Source organism: Ochotona curzoniae, unplaced genomic scaffold, assembly GCF_017591425.1.
Source record: "Ochotona curzoniae isolate NIBS_2020 unplaced genomic scaffold, NIBS_Ocur_1.0 contig_3432, whole genome shotgun sequence".
Lineage (NCBI taxonomy): Eukaryota > Metazoa > Chordata > Mammalia > Lagomorpha > Ochotonidae > Ochotona > Ochotona curzoniae.
In genome coordinates, this window is record NW_024465859.1 from 1,515,513 (window position 1) to 1,534,917 (window position 19,405).

Below are 19,405 nucleotides of genomic sequence, written 5' to 3' on the forward strand. Positions count from 1 at the left end.
GGGTTGAATGCAGACAGAATATTTCATTGGCTGATTTACTCCCCTAAGGCCTGCAGCAGTTGAGGCTAGGTCAGGCTGAAGTCAGAGTCTGAAACTCTGGATCTAGCATGTGGATGGTGGCAGGTCAAATACTTGAGCTATCGGCTTGGTCTCCACATGCTGCTTAGAAAGAAACTGAAATGGGAAGCAGAGTCTCAAGACTTGATGTAGCTACTCTGATATGGAAATGCTGGCATGCCAGTCAATTGCTTAACCTGCTGTAGCATAATTCCTGCCTCAAGGGAGGAAGCCTTTAAAGAAGTGGCTGCAGGCTGAGGAGAAGTTAACTAGATCAAGAATGGAGGAATAAAGTGCACAGACAGCAAGATATATACCATGAAAACTGCAATTGGAAAGGTAGACAAGTGTCAAACTTTATGTATAATCCTGACAGCTACGTTTAAGAATTTTAAAACTCAGCAATGGGAAGTTCAATGACTGTTTTAGGTTTGGTAGTTGGGGCGGTTGAAAGGAGTTGATTACATGATTACATTTTTGTTCATAACTACACTGTTGCTGCAGAATATATTGAAAGAGGTAGTGTGGATGTATCTAGATCAGATAGAAGTGCATGCAATTGTATGAAATAATAACAGCTGAGAGAAGGATGCTGGTAGTGGAGGAGATGAGGCATGGTTGGATAGGGTAGAAATCTAGGAGTAGAAGCAATAGAACATTCTGATGATTTGTATGTCAGGCAAAGGGAAAGAAAGAAGTTGGAAAAAATACTTAGGTTTTAGTGTTCATTTGGATGTATGTTATAATAGATAAGGATCAGATTTTGTGGGAAATATAAAGATTATTTCCTGGGCTTATTGAGTTTGGGGGATCTAGGTGAAGTTGTTCAGAGGATAGTCATCTATACTAGTATACAGCTCAGAAGAGAGCTCTAGACTGAAGATACAAATTTAGTGATTCTTTTATGAAAAGAAGTACCACAACATAATTGAAGAGACTCCAGGTAGAGCTGTGGTTTTTCGTGTTTTCTGGGAAAGACATAAAGGACTGGAGGTAGAGGTTCCTTGCTAGAAAATCTACATAACCAGCATTGCCTATGGGAGTGTATTAATTCCTCTGAAAATTGTGTTTGTCATGGTCTGAAGTGGTTTGAGAGTAACCAGGCTCTGGAAGAAAGCACACGTGTTAGAACATGCCTCAGTGTATCCCTCTGGCTGCTTCCCAACATTCTGCTGTCTTTGCACATCTTTAGTGCTAATTATGCTTGTTCTTTCTCTGTGACCCTGATATGCCAGACACTTTCTCCCTCCATGTCTTTTCTTTTTGCCACATCACTCTGCAAAGTCCCCTTAGTATTGTTTCCTCTCTGTCTTGTTTTTGACACTTTCCTAGATTGCCGTTATCTGCTTCCCCCTTCCCCGTCTTAAAGGTCAGGCTTGTGTTTCCTATTTTCCCATAAATGTATTTGTTTTGCCTTATCAGAGATGTATTGTATCACAGTCTTTGAATTTTTTATGGCTTGTAACTTATTTAACACTTAATGCCACCCTTTGCATATGATTTTCAATTTTGTTTTGACAGTGTGTAGACCTGGCTTAGCCTTGAGCAAATGAATCTTTATCTAGTTGAAATCTGGATTTCTGGTATACAGCAGTAGATGATTTTAATTTTGAGTGGGAGAATATGGGTGGAATCGAAAATTCTGAGGATAAAAAGAAACTGTATAGCTGCAGAATATGGAGGATAGTTTGTGTTACAAAGTTTAAACAAAGTGTAGTTTTTTAAATTAAAAATATTTCAAATAATTTAGAGTTCAGTGAACATATATATCTAACACTTTAACATTTTGCCATATTTGCTTCAAAATAATGTTTTCATACCTTCGAAGTGTAAAATTCTTTATAACAAATGATGCTTGAGCAATTGGACATTTGTGTGCAAAATCTTACATAGTTCACACAAAATAATTCAAAATGAATCATATTAAATGCTGCAGTATAAAACATATAGAAGAAAGCATGAGAAAATCTACACGATCTTGGGTTTAATGGTGTAAGTTTTTAGATGCTGTATCAAGAATATCGAAATTGTATCTTGACATAAAAATAGTGTTAGATTTTTAGTAAAATTAAAGTGATCTTTTCTTCAAAAAAATGCTTTTAACACTGTGAAAAAAACGAGTCACTTTCAGGAAAAATATTTGAAAGCATGTATCAAAGGATTTGTATCTAATATATACCGATAATGCTTAAACCCAAGAATAATTAAACAACTAATTAAAAATGAGCCAAAGCTATGAATAGTCATCTCATCAAAGGAATTGTGTGAATGACAGTAAGCATATGAAAACAGCTTAAAATAATTTGTTTAGGGTATACAATTAAGACAATGAAATACTATTACATACTAACTGGAACAGTTAAACTTTTTTTTTAAAGGTGATGATGCAAACATTTGGTGGGAATGAACAGTATAAGGAGCTGTGGTTAATTTACAGTAAGAATGTAAAATGAGGGGCCCGATGTGATAGTATAGCAGTTAAAGTCCTCGCTTTGAATGCGCTGGGATCCCATATGGGCACTGGTTCTAATCCTGGCAACCCTGCTTCCCATCCAGCTCCCTGCCTGTGGCCTGGGAAAGCAGTTGAGGAAGGCCCAAAGCTTTGGGACGCTGCACCCACGTGGGAGACCTGGAGGAAGAGGCTCTGGGCCCCTGGCTTCAGATTGGCACAGCTCTGGCCATGTGGCCACTTGCGGAGTAAACCATCTGATGAAGGATCTTCCTCTTCTCTCCTCCTCTCTGTATATCCACCTTTCCAATAAAACTAAATAAAATCTTAAAAAAAAAAAGAATCTGTAATGAGGAAAAGGCCAACACTCTGGAAAACAGTTTGCCAGGTAATTTTTTTAGGTTTTTTAAAAAAGTTTTATTTTGTCAATGAAATTCAAGATACTTGTTTAGTGAAGGCAAAAGAAATTTGGCATTAAAAACAGGTTAAAGTGGTTTGCTAAATTCAGAAAATAGCTTGTCACCATTAAACAGTAGGGTCTGAAGTAACTAACATTGAGAATTGGAATGTGGTTTTGCTTTGACATGTAGAAAAGGAGAATCAAGAATTTGATCCTGAAAGTAGTATGTTACCAGTTTAAACATGATTTTGACTATTGAAAATAAAATTGGTGATCGGAATATATTTTCACTTATTCTTTCATTCGTTTTATTTATTTTCTAGAGCTTCTTAATAGTTAATTTCCAGCTTCATTCCCTTGTAGTCAGAAAAGATACGTAATATGATTTCAATTAAAAAATTGCTGAGACATTTTTTTGCCACAGCATATCATCTGTCCTACAAATAGTTCCTTGAACTTATTCAAACAGTGTGTATTTTGTAGTTGTGGGATGAAATTTTCTGTGGATATCTATTAGATCCATTTGGCCAACAGTGTAGATTACCTGTGTTGTTTCTTCGTTGTTGCTTTTTTTTTTTTTTTTTGGTGGATCTGTCCATTGTTTAAGGTAGGTTGTTGAAGTCTTGCATTATGATTGTATGGGAACTGATGCTTTGTTTTAGTCCCTTAACATTTATTTTAAAAGGCTGGATGTCCTGGCATTGGGGACATATACATTTACTCTAGTCACAGATGTGTGTTGAATTTATGCCTTAATCATTACATAATGCCCTTTTATGTCTTTAAACAATTTTTGTCCTGAAGTCTATTGTGTCTGTTATTAAGAGTGTTATTCCTGCTCATTTTTGTTTCCATTTGCATGGAATACTTTTTCATATTCTTTCACTTGCAGGAAGTGTGTATCTTTTTTGGTAGTTGTGTGATGTGTTTCTTGTGTAAGCAGCATATAGATGGGTCTTATTTTTTTTTATTCCTTTCAGCCAATGTTTCTTTTTATTTTTAAACTTTATGTGTTAGAGAGAGGAGAAAGAGAGAGAGAAGAGAGAGAGAGAAAAGAGAGAGACAGAGAGGAGAGAGAGAGAGGGGTCTCCCATCTGCTGATTTACTCCCGAATGGCTACAATGGTTGAAACAGGGCCAGAGTGAAACCAGTTACAAGGATACTCTTCCGTGACTTCCAGGTTGGTGCAGGGGCCAAAGTAATTAGGCCATCTTCTCCTTTCCCAGGCACATTAACTGTGAGTTGGATTAGAAATGGAGCAGCTATACTTGAACTGGCACATATATGGGAGGACAGTGCCACAGGCAGAGCTCCACACACTACACCGCAGTGATATACCCAGTCTGTATTTTTTAATTAATTATTGAACTTAGACCATTTCCATTCAGGTTTTATTATTGATAAACAATGACTTTGTGCTGCCATATTTCTGTAAATGTTGTAACTGGTGTTTTTTTTTTTTTCGGAGTTTCTTTTGTGTTTTTACTGTGAGCATTTCTCTTTTCCCATTCTTTCATGATGCTGATGTGACCTTTCTGCTTCTATGTGTAGCACATCCGTAAGTATCATTCATAAATCTGGCCAGGTATTGACAAATTCTTTCAATTTCTGTTTTTTTCGGAAGGTCTTTATTTCAACTTCATTTATAAATGAGAGCTTCTCTGGGTACAATGTTGGGCATTCAGCTGTTTCACCTTTTAGGACTTGGACTATGTCTCTCCATGCTCTCCTTGCCTCTAAGGTTTATGATGAGAAATCACCTGTTAGTTCAATTGGGAGAGCCCCAAGGTAATCTGGTGATTTCCTTACATATTATAGGTACTTTCTTCTTTTTCTAAGAAAAAAAATTTAATTAATTTATTTAAATGACCCCAGTAGGAATGGGGGGGAGAGAGAAAGAGAGAGAGAATATGATCTTTCTATCGATTCACTCCCCAAAAGACTGCATTGACTGAGTTGACACTTGGTTGAAGCCAAGAGCTTCTTTCAGGTCTCCCTCTTGTGTGCAAGGATCCAATGACTTGGTCCAAGCACATTATTAGGGAGCTGGATTGGGATTGTAATAGCTTGAACCAATCTAGTGCCTATGAAGGATGCTAGGCCTGCAAGTGGTGACTTAATTTGCTACACTGCAACACTGGCCCCGAGTCTCTATTTCTTGATATTTTACTCTTCAAAAGTTTGATAATCTGCTGTGTTGAAAATCTATACTGATTAGATGTATTGGGATTTCTGTGTACGTACCTTTCTCCAAATTACGGAAATCTGCTACTATTCTTTCACTTATTAGTTCCTCTAATCTATTCTACCTTGCAATGACTTTGGCAACTTCTAAGCCAAATATTTGTTTAATGATATTCTAGAAGTCTTGAACATTTAGTGTTGGGTTTTTAAATTAAATTTTATTTCTCCTTACATGAGGTATTTCCACAGATTTGTCTTCCAACTTAAATGTTCCTACTTCTGCCTTATCGATATCATTTAGTTTTTCCAGTCTACTTTTTTACATATTGAATTTTTCATTTCTAATATTTCAGTTCAATTTCCCTTCAATATCTCTGTGTTCCTGTAGAATATTTTATTTATGACATGTATCGAGTTCTTTAACTCATGTATTTGCTTTTCTGTGTTTTTTCTCTTTATTTATTTCTTTATAATCTTGCATAATTGATTAGGATACAAATGGTTAAGGGCTACAGGAAAGTGGGTAAGACCATTTTTTCCACACTAATATAATAATTTTCTCCCTGTATCTGGAATGAGGAGAGAAACAAAGGGAGAACCCCCACCCAGCCTCCCACTCATCCCAAGTCCCTGATGTGGGGCATGCTCCGAGGGTCCTGCTCAAGCAGTTTTGATAGTTCAGCAATTCTGAGTTGGGACCAATCACGCTGTTCCAAGCGTGATGAAATCTATTCCGAATCCACTGATTGACTGGTTAGGATTCTGAGATCAGCAGTTCAGTTGGAGGGATCTCCAAAAAACTTTATCTGAGGTGATCCCAGACCTGATTCTTTTTTTTTTTTTTTAACATTTATTTGTTTTTATTACAAAGTCAAATATACAGAGAGGAGGAGAGATAGAGAGGAAAATCTTCCGTCCGATGATTCACTCCCCCAAGTGAGCGCAACAGCTGGTGCTGTGCCGATCCGGAGCCAGGATCCAGGAACTTTTTCCAGGTCTCCCACACAGGTGCAGGGTCCCAAAGCATTGGGCCTTCCTCAACTGCCTTCCCAGGCCACAAGCAGGGAGCTGGATGGGAAGTGGAGCTGCTGGGATTAGAACCGGTGTCCATATGGGATCCTGGCGTGTTTAAGGTGAGAACTTTAGCCTCTAGGCCACACCACCAGGCCCCCAGACCTGATTCTTATATGTGTTTGCCAGTACAGGGTCTGGCACCATCTGACATCCCAATCAGCTTGTGCTTATGCTGGTCATTGCAGTTGCTGGGTCTGTTTCCAACCCTGTCTTCCACATGAAACAATGGTTGTTGCAGTCCAGCCTGATCCTGTTCACTTCATACTTGGTCCTCACGCAAACCAGTGGGAGCTCCAGCCTCGTTGGGGTGGCTCCCCATAACCCCCACCAGGCCTGCCCCCTACCCTGTTTCCTATGCTTGCCACTATGTACTGCAGACTTGTTCAGTCTCTCCCATTTAATTCTTGTACATGTCAATGAGCATTGAAGCCTAGTTCAACCCAACCAACCCTACTATCCAGCCAACACACACACTGGCGGGTTGCCTTTCTGTCTAGCCATCTCTGCTCATGTCCTGGTTTTTGTGTTCTCCAGTGGGAGTGGAAACCCAAGAGGGAGGTGCCCACTATTTCCCTACTAGGCCACTCCCAGGATTATGCACTCTCCAGATTTAACCCGTAGTGCCAGCCTCTGCCAGCTGATGCTGTGGCAAAGCCCAACCAGCCCTCACTTACTTAATTTTTGCTTGTCCCAGTTGGAACAGTCAGCCCAACCTGACTTTTCCCTGATGTATCTTAAATGAGACCCACAGGTGTTGTAGCCCTGCCTGTTCTGGTCTGCCCCCATCCCAACTCAAGCTCTCCAGTGGGAGTGGTTGTCCAGCAGGGGAACCCACATTTCCCCTGTGGGCTTTGTCCCCTCCCTCTGTGGTTCTCACAGGTGCTGTTTGGGCATTTCAGCCACATCTGCTATGGCTCACCTCACCTTGGCATTCTGTAATGTGCACTGCTGTGTGTCACGACTGAGCGTGGCCCGACCCATACTCTGTTTTGGTGCTTGGATTCGCCAGTGGCTGATGTGAACTGGTTGAGTCTGGTCTGCTCCTGACCTATGCCAAATGTATGCCAGTGGGCATCTTTCTCTGGCCTGGTCTGGGTTGCTCCCTCTCATGGTTCTTGCACTCACCTGCAGGGACTATGTCCTGACAGAGGAGTTTCCCAAGCTCCTCCATCAGAACCTCTCTCTATTACAGATCTTGTGCATACTGGTGAGTCCATGGGCCAGCCCTACTTAGTCCACTTCCTGTTCTGGTAGAAACAGTGGCCTTTCCTTGCTGGCCTTCAATCATTCTGGTTCATACTGTTGGATGTTTCAGCCCAGCCAAGATTCGTCTATACCCAGACACTGCTCACATGTGGCTCAGTATGGGCAGAGACCTAGCCTAGTCTGTCCTAGCCTGGTTAGGTGTACCCAGCCCCAATTCACACTTGGGCCACGGGAGATCGAAGCCATATCCAGACCAGAATGCAGCCCTCACTCTGGCCCCTGCACTCTCCTATGGGAACTGCAATGTGCAAAGCTATACTGTCACAACTCCCCAAACAAGCCTATTCCCAGCCCTAGATTATGCGCACGCTGGTGATTGCTTTGACCCAGTTGGCTTAGCCCCTCACCTGTCTCAGCCTTTGCCTTCGATGCTGTGGCCTAGTATTCCTGGCTACAACAAGAGTGGCCAGTAAGAGCCTAGTTCAGCATGACCTGTGCTCCATCCTGATTTCTGTTCTTGCTTGTGAGTTAAGATTTGTTTGCCCCTGCTCAATCTGCCTCCTTCCAGTTGTAGGTGGGCCCACCTCACAGTCCTATTTTAGGATGCACATTCGGATGTTGCTTTCTTGACCTGTCCAGACTGTTGTTGGTTCCTTTACTGGCAAGTGATGGCAGGTTCCATGGTCACACCTAGCTCAGCCTATCACCACCCCAGCTCGTGAGCTAACCAGAAGGGCTTGTATTTCCACATGGTTGGGTCCACACTTCCCCCCAGAAAATCTACCCCCGGACCTGGTTATCTTGCATGCTGGTTAGTGTCTTGACCCTGCCAAGTGTGACCCGTTCCCTGTTTTACCACTTAGTCAGGTGCTGGTACCTAGCCCTGCCAGACAGGTGCCCAGCCATAGCTTTTGTGTGGACTGGTGTGTGGCAGTCAGTGATGCTCTATGCCAACCACTCATCTCAGGATTCCAATGTGGGCTGGTGAATCAGTCTGGCCCAAATACATTTTATGGACTCTCCCCTCCAAACCACCAGGTCTCAGTTCCCATGCTTGCCAGAAAGTTTTGTGACCCCATTGCTGGGAATCACCCAGAATACATCCCTCACCTACACTCACACTGGCTTTATCCTTGGATGTTCCTAGGCAGCAATGACATATCCAAAAAATCGCAGAGGTTGCCACTGGGCAGCCAGCAGGCAGAGCCTGGCACCACTTGGTGTGCTGGCCGTTGAAAGCCTAGGACTCAGTCACTACCTGGTGACAGTAACTTTGGTGTTAGTTCCCAGCATTAGGTCTGACCTGGCTGGGGCACCCCCCCATAGCTGCAATACTGCAGGGAGCTTTTTTTGCCCCAGCCCCACAGCCGATCACTCTCTGTGTTTTTGAATAAACTAATGGTAATTCTTTGAATTCCTTTCCAGGCAGATCATCTCTTTATCTACACATTTTTAAAAAATTATTATTATTATTTTCCATGATTTAGTTGTGTAGGAATGGTGATTCCTCCCTAAACCTCTATCTCTTTCCCAATGTTCTTAATTATAATTCTAGTTTTCAAAATTGAAAATCTGTACATGTGAAATTTGAGTATTCCAGTTAATATTGATGCATAAAAACAGCTCCAAATTTATGTTAGCAGATTCTGTGAGTCAGTACTTTTGACAAAGCCCAGGGGGATGGTTTATCTCTGCTCTACAATGCTTGTGGGTCTAGCTGGGAGGACTGGACAGCTGGGGAAACCATCTGGAGGTGTATTCATTCACATATCTAATATTTGACTGGGGTCTCAGTTGGGTTGCTGACAGTAGGACCTACATGCTACCTCCCCAATATGTCTGAGCTTCCTAACAGCATGGTGGCCTCAGGATAGCTGGACTCTTACAAGGTGACTTAACACTCGAAGCACACGCATTCTGGTAAACCTAGTAGAAACCATATTTAGAAGCAGCCTTGGAAATCACCAAGCATTACTTTGGTTCTTAAGACAGTGACAAATCCACCCAAGGTCCAACGGGATGGGACATAATTCCAGCCTTTCACTGACAGGTGTTTCTAGGTGACATTGCAGAATAACGTGTGAGGTGGGAGCTATTGTTTTGGTTAACTTCAGGAAATGTATTTTGTTGGGAAGAGTATTGGACTACTTAATGCCAGATAATTTTTTTTAAAGATGTATTTTATTTTTATTGCAACGTCAGATACACAGAGAGGAGGAGAGACAGAGAGGAAGATCTTACATCCGATGATTCACTCCTCCAAGTGATTGCAACTGCTGGTGCTATGCTGATCTGAAGCCAGGATCCAGGAACTCTTTCCATGTCTCCCACGTGGGTACAGGGTCCCAAGGGTTTGGGCCGTGCTGAACTGCTTTCCTAGGTCACAAGCAGGGAAGTGGATGGGAAAAGAACCAATGCCCATATGGGATCTTAGCATGTTCAAGGCAAGGACCCCAACTGCTAGGCCACCACGCTGGGCCCAGTGCCAGATACTTGTGATACACAGGACAGCAGCAGAGTGTATTCATGCCTCCTAATGTTGTAGTAACTGTGTCCACAGCTATGTCTTTCTTTTTTTTTTTAAATACTCTTAAAACTTTATAATGAATCAAGGTATTATATACCATTTCAGTTTTATCTGTGTGAGGAAGGGAATCTCTGTTTAATGCAGTATTTAACAATCCAGCCTCATTCTACCAAATGGCACCACTGCCCATTAAACAGCACCCTCCATTGAACCATCTGCAACAGGCCCATAAGACGCATGCTCCCTTAGCTGCCTGGGCCTGGATGCATAATATCACCTCTGCTTTCATTTCATTCATGACAGCTAGTTGCATGGTGCCTTCTTGAGGCAATAGGGTAGGGAAATACAGTAAAGTTTTGTGCCCAGGAAGAAAGATGGGACATGGATACTAGCTCTGTCTGCTACATCTGCCATCTTCCATCTTCTCTCTTGCCACTTGTTAAGAAGCCCAAAGCCCGAGTGTTGACATGAAAGTCAAAGATATAATGAAACGAACTAGTCAGCCAGTCATTGAGTTTTATCCTTTGCTAAGTAATGTCCCTTATTCACGTGAAATCTCAGGAGAAGCTACAACTTATGCAACCAGTAAAGGATGTCTGCTCTGATTAAGAGATTTTAGCTGCATCTTCTCCCTCTGCCACAGACTCAAAGGGATCTGTGGTTCAGATGGAATCATTTTGTTTATTGCACAAGTCAAACTATGGTATAGAGTCATGAATATGATTTACCCCAAATTAGAAGATTTGTAGCCTGTTCAGTTTGAAATTCATATGTATGTATAGGCCAGTGTTATTTGCACTATTTTTTTTTTCGGTGCAGTTACTTAAGACTCCTATTCTGAGAAGGGATTCACAACTGTCTGATTGCTTGTGATTTTTTTCTTTATGTTCTCAACAGTGAGTGAATGTTGGGGAGGGAAAAGAACTTTCATGGGAGCAACTGTAGCCTTTCTCACAGAGTGAGGAGATGAACACAATGAATGGGGTTAACGCCTGGGTGTGCAAGGGCATACTTTTGCAGTTACGGGGACTATAGTGGGAGGCAAGCTGAGCACACCTGATTTCTATTATCCTCTGACCCTGATATGGTCATACCACTGTACCCTGAGAGGGTTATAATGTGGTGGAAAGAACTTGACTTTGAGATAAGCAGACCTGGATTATAATCTTAGTTGTTCTGTGACTTCAGACAAAACATGTTATCATTTTGAGCCTCTGTTTTCACACAGAATATGAGTATAATAATAATAGTAATTTAAGATCATTGGCAAAATTATTGCTAGTGTATTTTAAAAACCACTGCAGAAAGTACAAAGTAATGAGTGTTGCCCCTGGGAACAATCACCTTAATGTTTGCCAAACACGGATCCAAGTCATAGAGCTGTCCACTGTTGCTACATGAGCTTCAGATGTTTAATTTTTTACCCATAAAATGAGATATTGGTTGAAAGCATGGTCTCAGGTGCTGCATTAAGCATGGACCCTGTGTACAAATGTGTTTGTTTGAATTCTACACTTCTCTTGCCTACCTATGTAGACTTGGGCAAATTATTTCATTCTCTATGCTTTTGTTCTATCTTCAGTAAAACAGGAATAAACAGAAGTTAGTAATTTTTAAGGTTATTATGAGGAATAAATGAGTAAATTTTTTTTGTGGAAAAAATTTACCCAGCTTGTAGTCAGCTCTAAAAGAATGCTGTTAAGGCAAAATACATATTTGGGGGTGGTGCCATGGCATGTTAAGCTAAGTCTCCATCTGTGGTACTGATAATGCGTATGAATGCCGTTTCGTGTCCTGGCTCCTCTGTTTCTGATCCAGCTCCATTCTTATGGTCTGGGATAGCAGTGGAGGATGGCCCAAATGCTTTGATTCCTGTACTTAAACATGGGAGATCTGGTTGAAGCTCCTGCTTCTTGGCTTTGGATAAGCTCAGCTCCAACCATCGCAGCTATTTGGGGAGTGAAACAGAAGAGTCCCCCAACCCTGTTCTCCCCAGCCCTGGTTTCTCTCTGCTTCTCTCTAACTCTACCTTTCAAATGAATGTAAGTGAAAGAAACTTCAAAAACAATAAACATTTCACAAATCTGTGCTAGGAATTATTTTCATGTATACTATAAAGACCTAAACAAAGTCTCCCTTGAAAGGGTAAATACTGAAGTATGCACTGTTACTACACAACTGGTGTTAGCCAGATTGCTTTTGTTAATTATTGTTATTGTGACTGATAAGAGGAGTTCAACTTTATTATTGATGTTGCATAAAATTCTAGGCTTTGTGGTAGGAAACTGACTTTTGTTTTTCATTTTTTTCATTGTGTTTTGGATTTTTAGGGTTGGGGAAAATGGTTCACTAACGCAGATATTCGCTGTATACATGTGGTGGCGAGTTTCTCTTTGTAAAAAGTAGTTGATATTCAGACTTTTTTCTCCTTGTCCTAAACATCCTCCCAGACAGTGAAATTGAGTGAGAGTGTGTATGCTTCCCAGATATACCTTGTTCTCCTACTCGCACCAGCAACTGTTTGTTCAAGGCACAGAGGCTACTTTTATAAGTAGGTACTAGAATAACTCTGGGACTGTCTGGGGTGTGATAGATTTCCCATGCAGTTTATATATACTAGAGAATATTTTGGAAAACAGGCATTATATCTACCAAACTTTTTGTCCTGCTAATGAAATAGTACTCGATACCATACTGTTTTACCCTTGTATACCGTTTAATATTTTTAGTATATTTAGTATTCAAGTCTACCAATATCTTGGTATCAATTTGGAAGAAAATGATAAGTGTAATAATAAAATATCTTGTTTGATTTGAGCTAACTATACTATTTGGAAGTACTATTTCTGAGGTTTTTCTTTTTTTCTCAAGCGTACAATGGAATGTGGTTAGCTCATGATAGGTGACATCAGCTTATAGTAATACTGGTTAAGCCAAATGCTAAGGAATAGGCTTTGGAAAATTATTTTTTTTAATTTAATTTTTATTGCAAAGTCAGATATACAGAGAGGAGGAAAGACAGAATGGAAGATCTTCCATCTGATGATTCAATCCCCAAGTGGGTGCAATGGCTGCAACTGAGCCAATCCAAAGCTAGGAGCCCAGAGTCTCTTCTGGGTCTCCCATGGGAGTGCAGGGTCCCAAACCTGTGGGCCATCCTTGATTGCATTCCCAGGCCACAAAGCAGGGAACTGGATGGGAAGCAGGGCTGCCGGGATTAGAACTGGGACCCATATGGGATCCTGGCATATTCAAGGTAAGGACATTAGCTACTAGGCTACCGTGCTGGGCCTGGCTTTGGAAAGTTATTCATGCTAATTGTGGGTACAGTTTGACTAGCACTGATGCAAAGGGTCGATATAAAAGAAAAAACAAGATGACAAAACTCAGTGTTGTACACATAGGCTGGGAAATATTTGTGTTCACAGTATCTTTTGTGAAGACTTGTGTTGTTTGCTAATGATACGTAACTGAGTATTAGGATGCACCCATGGCCGATCACAGCTCAGAGCCAAACAGGTGATAGCGTGACTACACTCTGCATTAAGGTACATTTGTCCAAATGTCCTTTGTCCTGGATGCTATACTTAAATAGAAAATCAATCCATTTTTGTCTTACCCAGAGAGTGGTGACCAACACGGAGAAGGCTCTGAATAGAGGAATAGGGCATAATCCATATCCAGGAGGGGATTGTAGTTTAGATGGAGCTGAGGTTACCTGAGAAGAAAAAAAAGTATTAAGAAGGGAACATCACTGCTTTGTTCAAATATTTGTAAGCTTTTCTGAGACCCGTGGCAGTACACTGGCTCAGCAGACACGGCTGAGGCCCAATAGTAAATGGAGCAATGCGACTCACAAGAACTTACTGGTGGTGAATTACTCATGCAGCTGCTCCCTTCTCCCCACCAGACTCTCAAGTAAATGTCAAGAGGACTTGGGCTGAGCAGGGAGGACATCAGTGAACACTGGTGTAGATTCAGTTCTGCTGCTCCTGCGCTGTCCCTAGCACCACATAGCTCTTGGTATCGTCCTCCAGGTCAATATCCTCCAGGTATCATCCAGCAGGTCTTATTGTGACCTGCTGACCAGGAAGTAAAGCAACACCAGGTGTAAACTAAATGAATCTTGAACTTCAGTTTGCATGTGAATCATCTGCAGGACTACTGAAGTTTAGATTCTGACTCAGTGAGTCCTGAGTGGATCCAATGGGCTGAATTTCCATATATTCTGTAGCAGTGCTACTGGTTGGTCCGTAGACAATATTCTGAGTAACAAAGCTCTCCTACAAATTGTGAATCTTCCATCTGGGAATGACCAAATCCCAAAGGCCATCACCTTTTCCAAGTTGCTGTCAGTTCTAGGCCTCACATCTCCAATAGCAGTGGGATAACTTCTGGAAATAATACTCTTGTTCATTGAAACACTGTTTTCCAGGCCAGGCAGTGTTATTTTCATCTGAAAGGCCACTTTAGCTTTTATCTAACTTATAGCTTCAAAAGCACATTATCTTGACTTTCAACCAATTGTTTGAGATATATTATTTTTTATATGCTCATGTTTCTGTGGGAAATTTTATCCTAAGATACAAATATCCATTTGCCTAACGTTAGAACAGATTTCTTTTCTCAAAGCTATATATTTGTGACTATCTCAAGATAACCACTTGCTCTAGCACTTTGTAAAATGATCTTTAAATATCTGCTCGAAATGTATTGAGCATGTGTTCAATGAGGCCGTAGCCCTAGGAATAATGATTACATCTGTTTAAATGCATTTGATTCATTTTCTTTTAATTTCATCAGGTCATCTCTATGTGCAGACCTACTTTCATTGATTGAAGTCCTTTGGAGCTCAAGTCCCTTCACCTGAGAATCACTTATTGTTCAAAATAAAATCATTGAGAGGTTTTTTTATGATGTGAAAATCTTGTTAAGATCTCAGATATAAGACCGTATTACTTTCCTAATATAGAATTTGGATGATTTTGAGAATGGCATTTAATATTTCTGTCTATATGTAAACTACTCTGTAGAAAGGTATATTACATACTTTAAAGAAATTAAATGTATTATATTTTTGAAAGTACTTTGCATATTTTTGGTGTAAGACAGCCACCCTGGTATGAGGCAACCACTCATTAAATGATAATTTCTCTTGTTCCTTAAGATACTTGATATCTTTGTTTGCTGTTGTTTGGGGAACATGGGGAGAGAAAGACGTTTTATTTCTCCTTTCACTCATCTCGCAACATCTGGAGGACAGGATTAATGTTTTAAATCCTCTTTTACTCTTTTTATATATGCTCAGTAAGCATGAATTGAATAAATTAAGGAATGACCTCATAGTCCTTAAGGTTTTCTTGACTTTTAAGCTTTCTTATGATTTGATTCTTCAAATATTCCAACTGCTTAAAGAAAATTGGAGCGTTCCCCCAAAGCAAATTTGTTTTATGTTGCAGTTTCTCTCATTTTCATTCGTATAATATGTATTAAATTCTTTGTTACTAATAAGTCTCTATCTGTACCCAGTTTCTAGTTGCTGTAGTGTGAATTATTTCTTCATTTTATGACCCTAGAATTGATTCTTTATAGTAAAGCAAAGGAGGTAGGCAGGAAGCTGGTCTTGGTTCTCTGGTTCCCATGAAATGCTCCTTATGCAAGATCCCCTGTGAAAGATGAACAAGAAATATGCATTTGTTCTCTGACATGAGATTTGGGAATCATGCATAATAGAAGCTAAATTTCATAGTACATTCATTTTCGTCTGAGAGAGGATGAATTTTGACTTTTAGATTAAGTACAGTCTGGGTACTGGGATCAGACCACCTCAGAGGATTTAAGAAACAGCAGGTACTTCCACAGCTAGGAACTAAATCTGGTGACCTGTCTAGGTGAGGATCTCTTTAGCTGTCTGAGTGAGTTTTTGTGCTTGCCATCTGGTTGTTGTGCCCCTAGGATGAATAATAAACTTATTAAAAATGCATGAAATGTCAGTCTTAGATCTGGGTTTCATTTCTGCTTTGGGTGTGTTATTTAACCCAAGAACCTCAGTTTAGAAAGGGATAATAATACCAGTCCTATAGGACTTTGTGAGTGGTAACTTAGAAAATGTATATAAAATGCTTATTATAATGTCTGGTGATGAGCTCAAATCCATTGTTGAGGACTCATTGCAGAAGAAAGGCATAGGAGACTTAAGCAGTTCTGCCAGCTGAGCAAGTAGTAGTTCTGGTTCATGTCTGAAGAAGGGTGGTGGTAAGAATTTCTCATGGGTGTGGAAAACATGAGGAGAATTTTAGGAACGGAAAAAAAAATTCTCAATTTATGTTTCATTCCATTTTTAAATTTGAAATGCTGTTTCATATGTGTGTAGCTTCAATCTCCCCTTATCATCTAGGGATTGCTGTTTACTTACAGCTCTTTATGAGGATAAAAGGATGTATTATTCTCTTCCTGGTTATAACTTATTCCAATCCATGATGTTCAACATGACTTTTCTTTATCTTTTTTTGACTTAAAAAGTAAAGAAGGGGTTCTAAAAATAAGCATTAATAAATCTGTTCCAAATGAATGACCAATTGTAGATGATAGAAATAGAATCCTGAATTGTACCTCAAAGTGTTTGTGAGACACTGCACTTGGGTTTACTAATTAGCTTGTGGCTTTTTACCACAGTTAATCAATTTATCTGTATTTTGTGAGCTCAGGGTGTCACTCTGAGGGCTTTCAGACAATAGGTGGTTTTGATTCATATACAACTGATCTCAGATCATGGCTCTTATATTATTTTTAATTAATTTCAGTTGCTGGGAAAGCTGGTTTAAGGTGGTAGGGATAGACAATAAAGTGATATCTAGAAGAAAACTGAAACAAAGCTTTATTCCTTTTCATACAGCTATTTTGAAATAGAGAGCAGTGGCCTGCGGGATGAAATTCGGTATCACTATATTCATAATGGGAAGCCCAGGACAGAGGCACTTCCATACAGGCTGGCAGATGGACAGTGGCACAAGGTTGCACTATCAGTGAGTGCCTCTCACCTCCTGCTCCATGTTGACTGCAACAGGTATGTCTTTGTCTTTGATTTTTTTCTGATTTTTCTGTCCTTGAAACTGTGCAATGAGAAGGGACAAAAAAATATCGAATCCCACAAAGACTAGCCGGGAAACAAAAACCAAGGGACCCTAATTGTAATTTAACCTACCGAACGCACCATTAAGCATGATGGAATGACCAACTGTAATGAGATAAGAAAACAGTTCATTAAAATGAAACTGTATCCTGTGATTAGGAACAAATGTAGAAAAGGTTGATTACAGATGGGGGAATATTAAGTGTACCTTAGTGTGCTGCAGGCATTGGCTGAAATTCCATGGCACTGTGATCACAGTTAACTGTGATATATTGTTGTTGAGCTCATTCCACTTGGAAGCGAATAAGCCAGTCTACCTTAGAATGAATCTGAGGAGCTTGGACTACTGAAGCAGTTAATTCCATTTCACTTCATCAAGCACAGCTTTGCTAAAATATCTTTTCCAAATGGAGACTTTTTAAAGAGGCTGTAGAATCTTTTGAATTTGGTGTCATCCATTCTCTGCAGAGTGGATGCAGTTTGTCTAAGGATGTCAAGGGCACTGTTGACATAGGATGTAGTAAATTGGCGTGGGAAGAGGTTCCCGTGTCTGTCACTGTAGACAGGTTTCCTGATAGCTGGAGAAGGGTGAGGTCTCAGTTGGATCATCTGTGGCTAGAAGCCAGGTATTGGTGATGAAAGGTAATCTGATCTTCCCAGACCTCAGTGAATGCTTATGATAGTGATCTGAGTTCAATTATAGAATTTTTTTTTTTGGCATTCTATGTGGTTTCTGTGTATTACTGGTTCTCATTAATGGTACCATCAAAGTTAGGATGATTGTTCAACATGATTTGCTCTGTTGGGCCTGGATAAAGAAGAAACACATTGGGAACAGCCTCCCCTTCAGAACTATTCAAGAGAATGATAATCCAAGGTCAGTAATCTATACTGCACATATTGGTGAGGAGATGGTTGGGTGCATTTGCTATGTTGATTCAACAGTGTCTTCTAGTGGAAGATCTGGAAGCTAGTGCCAATCAAGGGAAGGTCTACCATATTGAAAACTCTTGGTCCATTTTGAGGTTATCTATTTTAATATATTTCCTGCATGTATGAGGAATCATGGCTTGAACTAGATATATGATACGTGTTTGACAGAGTTGGCACAGAAGCTGTGTCTTCTTTGTACCTTGAATACCTGGGCTGGGCAGCCTGGGTAAAGACAGCTCTTAGCTATCCTTTCCAGTTATACCTTTAAGAGCTCTTGGACTTTTTCAGTTCTGTAAAACCAAAGGGAGCTGTCAGGTAGCACTCCTAATTCTCTTGGCCTTCCACCTACGTGCTGCTCAAATGGGATTGCAAAGAAAGGGCATTGCTAGTGCCCCTGATTAAACACCGAAAGAAGCTCCCACACCCTAGTTTAGGAATTTCCAACTGACAATGCCATTTCTTTCTTGTGCAGTTTTTTCCTTCTTTCTTCTAAAAGGTTTATTATCTATTTCCCTGAGAATATCTGTCTCTGCTACAGTCTCATGCCTTCACAAATTCCCTAATTTCTGTGAAGTCTTACGCTTTTTTGTCTTCCTCAGCCACTTATTAACTGTGTGAATTTTGGCAGGCTACTTTCTCTGTGTCTCAGTTTCTTCATGAGTATAGCATGAATAATAATGCTAGTGTAGTCTTGCACCACATGATAATAAATTGGTCAAGAATGGAATCCATATATATGTGATGGTGGTCCCATAAAATTGTATTACTTAATGAAGATGTAGCAATCTAAGTTTGTGTAAGTATACTCTCCAATGTTTGTACAGTGCTGAAATCACCTAAAATACATTTCATTATATATAACCCCATTGTTATACAGCATGTAACAGTTTATATTTATAATTGGGAATGTTGAAACTGGCATACTGTGTGAAGTGCTTAGGGTAATACTTGGCCTTTAGTGGTTTTGTTTGTGGTTTTGTTATTACTTATTCAGCACATAATGATGGTTCATTGGTTCTGCTTCTAAACTTTAATTGACTGTATATCCTTTATAGCTACCATGCCTCTCTTCAGGAGAAGGGGAGGAGGATGACAGATCTGCAACCATAATATGTAGGGTCAGAAACATTTATAAAGACTAGATGGAGTCATTTCTAAATTTTGATTTTTTTTTTCAAAATTTGGCTTATGGCATAAAATGTCCTTTACCTAAGATATTGAAGGGGAAGCACGTATGAAATTGTTGATGAACCTGCAAAATATAAAATACATTTTTTTGGGATAGACTGAGGGGGAAAAAGGTCCTAAAGGATACTTTTTGAATTTCATGTTAAAAAAGTTTCTAAGCATAATTTGCAAACTTAACTGCACATAAGAATGATTTGTGTATAGTGTGGTTAACCAGGCCCTCTTTCTGACTTTGTTGGATCAGATTCCCTGGGA

The 19,405-nt window shown here is 40.1% G+C and overlaps 1 protein-coding gene across 3 annotated transcripts in view; it reads left to right on the plus strand.

Annotated features, from left to right (window-relative positions):
• Positions 1-19,405, plus strand: part of NELL1 (neural EGFL like 1) — an 824,967-nt gene that overhangs the window by 102,763 nt on the left and 702,799 nt on the right. For 2 of the 3 annotated variants that reach the window (XM_040980278.1, XM_040980279.1), the window contains exon 4: positions 16,793-16,963. The exons of the other annotated variant lie outside the window; for it this stretch is intronic. In XM_040980278.1, the coding sequence (XP_040836212.1) occupies positions 16,793-16,963 (171 nt within the window). The remainder of the gene's footprint in view (positions 1-16,792; positions 16,964-19,405) is intronic. 3 annotated transcript variants of the gene reach the window in all.